At 43.4% G+C, this 9,280-nt stretch overlaps 1 protein-coding gene across 1 annotated transcript; it reads left to right on the top strand.

Moving 5' to 3' along the window:
• Positions 1–2,923: 2,923 nt before the first annotated feature.
• LOC115723739 (uncharacterized) lies at positions 2,924–4,601 on the top strand. Its single transcript, XM_030653218.1, has 2 exons — positions 2,924–3,479; positions 3,583–4,601. The coding sequence occupies exons 1-2, from the start codon at positions 2,924–2,926 to the stop codon at positions 4,599–4,601; spliced, it is 1,575 nt and encodes a 524-aa protein (XP_030509078.1).
• Positions 4,602–9,280: the final 4,679 nt, after the last annotated feature.

Raw genomic sequence — 9,280 nt, 5'->3', positions numbered from 1 at the left:
GCACAAATTGGCCAAGAGGCCGAACAAGTTTACCCATTTGTGCAAGCATAGTTAGATGAATTTAAAAATGTGTTCCAAGGCCTGGCCGACCAAAAACTCAATGATCTTGAGTTGGATCGAGCACGCGGATTGCCCTTCACTCCTGAGATCAATGTTCTAGAGCTACCCCTCAAGTTCAAAATGCTGACCTGGAAGATGTACACAGGGAAAGAAGATCCCCTATCACATCTCAATTATTTTGAAATGAAAATGGATTTGCAAGGGGTGCGAGGAGATGTGCGTTGCAGAGTATTCCCTGCCACACTTTCAGAAGCAGCACAATAGTGGTATTTCTAGTTATCACTGGGAAGGTTCAACTACTAGAAAGCCTTCTCCTCAGAGTTTCATGCAAAGTTCTATTCATCTCGCCAATTTCAATTGCATTTAGAAGAGCTGGTCGAAGTGAAGCAAAGACCGAAGGAGCCTCTTTGAGCCTACATAAGTAGATTCATGACAGAGGCTACGAAAGTAGCATGGAAGCTAGCCGCAATACTGGGGGGCATCGAGATTCTTGGAGAACTATGGAAAGACATCAAGAAAAGTGGTCATCTAGACTCTATGACAGATTTCCTTGACCGAGCAGATGGTTTAATCAAACTTGAAGTAGCCATTTAACGGGCAGATGTCGAGCCTACATCGGGCAAACCACAGGCTCCCTCGACAGGGACATCGCCCCATAACCCCAGTGCCCTAGTATTTCGAATTTAGGCGACAAAAGATCCAACAACAATGGTAGACAAGGCAATGGAAAAAGGAAAGTTTGTAGGAAAAGCCGAACAAATGCCTAGAAAAAATCCTTCCAAGTTCACTACTCTTTCTCTATCTTGACTAACGACCTGGAGACCATCTACATGGCTACCCAGTCAGTAGTCCCCTACAAAAAACCTGCTCCCATGAAAAAGGAGATAACCAAGCAGGACATGTCCAAATTTTTCCATTTTCATGGAGACTATGAGGCCATGACACCAATGAGTGCAACAATCTGAAGAGGGAAGTTAAATTCCTGATAAGAAAAAATAACCCACACGTGCAAAAGTATGTTAAGGCCGACCAAAATCAAAGGGCCACCCAAACAGACAACAACCAAGACCTGTTACTGCCTCCACCAGTGGATGGGCATTTATGAGTTATCATAGGGGCCCCACCCATTGCTGGAGATTCGGGCAAAGCTCGGTAGAGGTATGCTCGAACTTTAAAACACAAACCAAAGGAAGTTGTTCTGGCCGTAGAGGAAAGGAAGCAAAAAATACCACGGGTAGGGGAACCCACTATAACCATCACTGAAGAAGATGCTGTCGATGTTCACTTGCCGCACAATGATCCATTAGTCATGGAAGTACAAATAGCAAATAAAACAGTGGCCCAGACTATGATAGATAATGGAGCCTCAACAAATATTCTGTTCAAAAAACCATACGAGAAGATGGGGCTCCAACTTAAAGATCTAATCCTCTGTCTCTAGCCAGTATATGGTTTCTCCGGCCAAAGTGTTACACCTTTAGGGAAAATTTGCCTACCCCTCACTGTTGGACAAGCTCCAAAGAGCATAACTGTAATGGCACAATTCCTGGTAGTTGATGTTCCATCATCCTTTAACGTCATGTTAGGCCGACCAGCTTTATATGACTTAAAAGATGTTACATCAATTTTCCATTCGTGCATCAAGTTCCCAACAAAGAATGGAGTAGGGTATCTAAAAGCAAACCAACAAGTTGCACGGGAATAAGACAACCTTGCACTGATCAAGGCCAAAAAGGAAGAATCCTCAGGTCAGAGTTCTGACAAGGGGAAAAGGATTGCCAAATAGGGAACCGCCCAAGGCGGGGACAAAGATGTGGATCCCTGACATGGGTAACCAAACACAAATGTGGGGCCGGTGGAAGAATTAGAAGAGAGAGAAATCGACCTAAACGTTCCGACCAGGAAAGTCAAAATTGGAAAAGGCTTGTTGCTTGAAGTAAAATTAGCTTTGATAAAATTTCTAAGAGCAAACCTAGACATTTTTGCTTGGTCACATGAGTACATGGTCGGTATCGATCGTTCAATAATTTAACACGCCCTAAACATCGATCCAAACTTCAAGCCTGTTTAGCAAAAAAGAAGATTTTTGGACAAATAACGGGCACAAGCATTAAAAGAAGAGGTAGAAAAGCTGCGCAACAACAACTTCATCATTGAGGCTTTCTACCCGGCTTGGGTAGCTAACCTCGTACTGGTACCCAAGCCCAACAAAAAAAGGTGAGTATGTCTTGACTTCACCGACCTCAACAAGGCGTGCCCCAAAGACTGTTTTCTAGTTCCACGGATAGATCAGCTCATGGGTGCAACATGCAGGCAGGAGATATTAAGCTTCATGGATGCCTATTCGGAGTATAATCAAATCAGAATGCATCCAGCGGACCAAGAACATAGAAGTTTCTGAACAGATATGGGTCCATACTGTTATAAGGTCATGCCATTTGGTCTAAAGAATGTTGGAGCCACATACCAAAGATTGGTAAACAAAATGTTCAAAGACCAGATCGACAAAATATGGAAGTATACGTTGATGACATGCTCGCCAAATGTAGGAAGGCTAGGGGCATATAGGTGAACTGGACGAATGTTTCAATGTCCTCAAGAAATACAACATGAAACTCAATCCATTAAAGTGCTCCTTCGGAGTAAGCTTGGGTAAGTTTCTTGGCTTTATTGTTAACGCCCAAGATATTGAAGCCAATCTAGAAAAAATTCAAGCCCTCCTGGATATGAAATTTCCTACAAAACAAAAGAAGTCCAAAGTTTAACTAGTCGGATTGCCGCACTCAGTTGATTTGTTTCAAAGTCATCAAACAAGTGTGTTTTGTTCTTCAACATCCTGCGAGGAAACAAGAAATTTGAATGGATGGAGGAATGTGAGAATGCCTTTCAAGAGCTAAAAAGACAACCTGCGAAACCTCTCGTACTCTCAAAACCTCTAGACGGAGAAGAGTTAGGGATATACCTGGCTGTTACAGAGCATGTTGTAAGTGTCGTACTGATCAGGGAAGAAAACAATATCCAGCATACGGTCTATTACATCAGCAAAAGACTTGTTGAAGCTGAACGACGATATCCACTGATAGAAAAGCTCCCTTACTGCCTAATCTTAGCAACAAGGAAGCTAAGGCCTTTCTTTCAAGCTCATCCTAATCGGGTATACACTGACCAACCATTACGCCAAGTATTACAAAAACCTGATGCCTCTGGACAATTACTCAAATGGGTAGTGGAGTTAGGCCAGTACGAAATCTTTTTCCAACCCCGAACAACAATTAAAGGACAGGCTTTAATAGATTTTGTAGTTGAGTGTACGGGCAAAGATGAAAGCATTTCAAAAAACAATCTGGAGCCAGTACAAGAACCTCAGCCGAGCAACAATGAAGACAAACCTACTTGGAAGTTACATGTAGATTGGTCAGGTACAGATCAACTGTCTTGTGCATGGATTGCCCTTGTCACACCTGGGCCAACACTTACACGGGGCAATCAAATTTGGGTTTAGAGCATCCAACAATGAAGCAGAATATGAAGCCCTCATTGTCGACATGAAACTTGCTTGGGAACTACATGCCGAGCATATTGAGATCTGCAGTGACTCACAGTTAGTAGTAAATCATGTATCTGGGGAGTACAAGGCTCGAGGAGAAAAAAAGATAGCTTATTTAAGCAAAATACATTACTTGCTTGCCCAATTCAAGAGCTATGTCCTCAAGAAAATTCTAAGAGATGAAAATACAACAGCTGACACCTTAGCCCGACTTGCAAGCAGTAACATAACTGATAAGGCTAAATTACTCCCAATCGAGTTTCTTGAAAAACCTAGTATCACCTGCTCGGAAGAAATTAGGATGATTGACACATCTCTGAACTGGATGACGCCAATAGCAGCCTACCTCAACACTGAGGAACTCCCAAGTAATAGAAACGAAGCTCAAAAAATGATGAGAAAGGCTGCACGGTACATCATCTTAGATGGAGTCATGTATAGAAGGGGATTCTCTATGTCGTTACTCAGGTGTGTTACAGAAGAAGAAGCTGCACAACTTTTGTCTGATGTACTCGATGGATTTTGTGGCAACCATGCAGCCGGGCAAAGTCTATCAAAGAAAATTCTAAGGCAAGGATATTTCTGGCCGACCATAATTGAAGATTCAAAGGCCTACGTTAAGAAATGTGACAAATTCCAAAGATTTTTGAAGATACCTTGTGCACTGCCCAATGAAATAACTTTGATGCAAAGTCCTTGGCATTTTGCTATTTGGGGAATTGACCTAATCGAAAAATTTCCTAAAGGCAAAGGTGGGGTACAATATGCAGTGGTTGCAGTAGACTGTTTCACGAAATGGACAGAAGCCAAGCCATTGGCAACAATCAAATCCAAGAAAGTGCAAGACTTCATGGGGAAAAATATAATATGCAGGTTCAAAATACCGTACAAGATAGTCTCAGACAATGGCAAACAATTTGATAGTCAATCCTTCACTCATTTCTGTGCAAACCATGGAATCATGAAGAGCCTCTCCGCAGTAGCATATCCCTAAGAGAATGTTAAAGTCAAAGTAGGTAACAAGACACTTAAAGACACTTTAAAGAAACGACTTGAAGATGCTAAAGGAAACTGGCTGGAAGAACGCCCAGAAGTATTATGGTCCTACCGCACAATTGAAAAAATAACGACCGACACAGACTCCATTTGCCATGGCATATGGTTATGAAGCTATGCTGCCCGTAGAATTAGAACCTCCATCCCACCAAAGATTGACATATAACCAAGAAGTTAATTATGCACTCCTTACAGAATCACATGACAAAATTGAAGAAAAATGAACAGCAGTAAACCTAAAATTGGTGGCCCATCAACAGAAGGTAGCTCAGTACTTTAACAAGCAAGTGAATGCACGTAAGTTCTTTGTGAGAGATATGGTCCTCAGAAGGGTATTCTTGAACACCAAAGACAACACGATAGGTGTGCTTGGACAAAACTGGGAAGGACCATATGTGGTGGTTAAAGTTCTAGAATCAGGGGCATACAAACTGGGTAAGTACGACGAAAATATGCAACTCGTTTTGGTACCAAAGTATTGGAATGGGGAACATTTAAGGAAATACTACCACTAAAAGTACCAGGTCGGATGACCATCTTAAGTATGAAATGAAAGAACATTTACTCTTAAGTAAGTGACCTTATTGGCAGACCACGGCCAAAGGTTTTGATAAAATGATAAAGTACTTAGGTCGGACGACCACCTATGAAAGTAAAATTTCTGTTTTATGCAATTTGTTTTGTTTCAATTAAGCTAAAGATCGGATTACATTAGTATAATAACTTTTATGTAAGTTACTACGGTAACAAACGTGTTCCGACCAATAAATGAATAAAGATGTCTATTTAAATTCAAATTGTGTCAATTCTATTAGCAACTTATCAATTTACCACTACGTGCGTACAAAGGTCTGCTCAAACCCATAGTTCCAAACAGACAAAAATTATACTTGTTAAAATGCAAGTAACCAAGCGTCGAAAGTCTGCTCGGTCACTTGGGGGCAACTATACTCGTACAAAGCATCGGTAAAAACAAATAACAAGCTCAAAAAAAATAATAAAACGAACACAGTTGCACAATGATCATTACAAGGAACGAAATTAATTAAAGATAACAAAGCATGTAAACCCGGGATTAAAGGCTGCCGGGTCAGCCAGTTGTCTAAAAGATGAAAAATATATTGCAAGTTTAAAGACTGCTTGGCCGGTCATCTTATCTCAAAAGAAGGCCTACAGGCCAAACAGACATATAAAAAAAAGAGAAAGAGAAAAAGAAGGCATTCAGACAGAAGGATTCCCATGCTCTCGGTATGGATCAATTGGGTCTAAAGGAGCTGGAGGATCATCGATCTACACGGCGGGAACTTCGGTGTTCTGGTCGGTAGGAACAATAGACGTGGTCACCTCGGGGTTGTCGTTGGCCGCCTAGGCCGCGTAGTAACTAAGATACATATCTTTGGAATTGCCAAGATAATCAAAGTTCCCTTTGGGATTGGCCTTCCAGAACTCGTAGAAAACCTTGAGACCAGTTGTCTCCTAGACAACCACCTCCTTCTCAAGCTCCTCCACCCTGGACTTCTTGTCCCCAACCTCCTTCTTATGTTCTCCGACCTCCATCACAAGTTCCTCCTCCCAAGTCTTTTTTCTCTTAACATCCTCCTCAAGTTTGTTAAGAAGAGTTCAGAGACTCTCCATCTCATCCTTGAGACTATTAACCTCTTAGGCTAGGCAAACCTTGTCCGCCTCCAGCTGCGCGGTTGAGGGTATGTCTTGCAGTTCCTTGGTTAGCTCATCGACCTTGGCGTTGGCAGCAAGAAGCTTCTTGTTTACCTCCTTAAGTTCCTTCCTCACGACCTCGAGCTGGTTCAGCGCATCTTCAGCCTTCTTCTTGGCCAATTCCATATCCCTCTACATCGTGTGGGTAGTGGCAAGATTCTTGACAGCAGCTGATTTGGTTCGGGAGTAAGCGTAAGCCACTTTCACACCAGCCTTCACAGTAAATGTGTTAAAATCTGAACTACTCAAAGGAGAATGAATAAAAAAGGAAGAAAGAGATTTACGTGAGAAATTTCCTTCAGAACTCCTCCTAAGACTAGTTCCAAGGGCAACTCGCTGTCCGCCCCGGACAGCTGGCAGCTCACCTCAGGAAGCAACCAGGTCACGTAGTGTTGAAGCATGTCTTTGCCTCTCCTGGCCTCCATGCACAATGCCAGGGTTGTCAAAGGGGCCCTAACCTGTTCAGATCCGACCCTAGCTTGTTAAGATCTAGCCCTGGCTTGTTCTGACACGTCTGAACTCCCTCCTAAGGAACTTTTGGACTTCGTGACCTTATGGGTTGAAGGGTCCACAGCGGGTCGCTCCTCGAAGAGATCAATGACCACATCGACTGGCACCTTCTCCTTGGACGGATTCTCACCACCCTTGGCTAGAGGAGACAAGACCGAGCTATCTCTTACTCTCTTCTTGAATGCCTAGATCATCTTCTGAGACATCTCTGCACAGATAAAGCAATATAGTTAGAAGAAGATATAAAATATGTGCAAGCATGAAAATCAGAGAAAATAAATGCAAGTTGAAGTACTTAGCACGCTAGCAGCGGCATTCTCCCGAACAATCACAGACAGAGCATCATCATCTAAAGAGTATTCTTGCTCCACCAAAAGGGCTTTCCGTTTTCTCTCTACAAGGGCTGATGGCCGAGCAGGCATAGGTTCCCTAATCCTAATAGTATGTTCTATTGGTGCTCGCATGGTTGGGAGAGTTTTCTTCTTCTTGCTCGGCCTCTCCTGCTCTAAATATTCTTGAGCATCCTTCTCCTTCTCTGAATATTCATGAGCATATGGTTTGGCTCCAGCACCTCCCTTCAGCTTAGCCTCGCGCTCTAGTTGAATGAGCTCTTTCTCCTACTCGACATCCTCAGCTTGGCTCGAAGCGGACTTCTTCTTCTTCTCCTTCACGGGCTTTGGCACAAAGTTCACCAGATAGAGCTTGTACTTCAAAAAGTTTGCCTCATTAGTCAACAAAGTGATATTTCGAGCATCCTTCGGCAGTTGGAGAATTTTCTGCGGCCTTTCGCTAAGCCCCAACATGAAAGGATGGCGGTAGTACGCATGAATCTTCTGGAATCCAGTGTTAACGTTCTCCATGCCCGTCACGAAATAATACTCGTTCACAAAATGACCTATTTTGTTGACTGCAGGGTCTACGGTGCCGTTTATCAACTTATCATCTAGCTCGGAGAAGTAGAAGTACCCCGACCTGCTCTACTTGGGGTCTACTTTAAATTAAAGAGCTAGTTGGTGTCGTGCGGAGACGGCTCACCCCATCCTTGAATTGCATAGAGGATGAACAAGGCGGATAAGTACTTGATGCCCTTGGGTGTGAACTGGGTCGGGCAAAGGTGGTTGTAGTTTGCAATCCTTTTGATGTACAGGTGCAAAGGCAGCATCACACCTTGCTTTGTGTGAGCACCCGACCATGCACAATATCCCGCCCTTGGACTAGTTGCCCGGTGATTGGGAGAAGGGAGGAAGCATTCGACACCGCCTAGGTAACAATCCTTCTCCAAACTCCACAACTGGCCCTCAGTTACGATGCACAGAGGACACACCCACCGAGCTCTAAAGGCACCTTACTTCCTGTGAGGAACCGCCTCGGCATACTCCTGGGTGACGTAATCTTCTCCCTCTACTAAGCCGTCGCCATCGGACACCGGCTCCCAAGCCTCGTTGTAGCCTCCAAAGTGCAGAGGCCGAGCAGCTCCCTCCTCCTCGGCCTGAGAAGGGCTGTTAGGATGGTCATCATCTTGATCCTCTACCTCATAGTCTTCTTCCTCAGCAGCAGGCTGAGCCTGTTTGGCGCTCGCTAACGTGGCATGCCGGGCCACGTGAGTGTTGGTTGTAGCAATCTTCCGCATAGTCTGTTTTGTGCGGACCATCCTCCTACTCCTGGACGATTGTTGGTTGGTATGCCATGCCAAAATCAGAGCAGGAGCAGCAATAGAAATGCCAAAGGAACAAAAACTTGGGCGGCCCACAGGAATGGTATCAACTACTTCTGGTCGGACGATATATGTCTAGTTGGACATAAGATAATGTCTCCACCCTTTCCTAATTTCCCAAATAAATTGCTCGTAGCCTTCGCCTGCGATCTGCTCGGAGTAAAAATGGTGTTGTACCTTGGGTTCTGGAGTAGGTCTACCTTCACTACTCATTTTCCAATCCTCGAAACTCAAGTTAGAAAGTCTGTCACTCGAAGAGGACACACTGGCACGAAGACGAAGATGATCCTCGTACAGAAGTTGAAGAAGATCTTGGTCGATATGGTGTTCTCCTCCCCAAAACTCACCATGGTTCATCTACAAAAGGCAAGACATAAGATGAGTATTTGGCTGGGATATTGAACAAAAATAAGCAAAATATACCGACCAGGTCTAATCAAAAGATTAAAAAGCCGAAAAAATTTCGTGTGGATTAGGTTCATAACCCAGAATTTCAAAACCTTGAATTAAGGGTTAATCTTCACTAAACCCCGAACGAGCAAAATTAGAACCGAACATCGCGAAGTTAAAACTGGAGTGCCACAATAATAGTGTTATATGATCTACTACAGTCAAAGTCTCAAAGTTCCAAACCTAGATTCTTTATAATTTTCCTAAAATAAGTCAAAACTATTGAA

Source organism: Cannabis sativa, chromosome X (genome assembly GCF_029168945.1).
Source record: "Cannabis sativa cultivar Pink pepper isolate KNU-18-1 chromosome X, ASM2916894v1, whole genome shotgun sequence".
NCBI lineage: Eukaryota > Viridiplantae > Streptophyta > Magnoliopsida > Rosales > Cannabaceae > Cannabis > Cannabis sativa.
The sequence above is the reverse complement of the archived record's forward strand: the minus strand, read 5'-3'. Positions and strand labels throughout refer to the sequence as shown.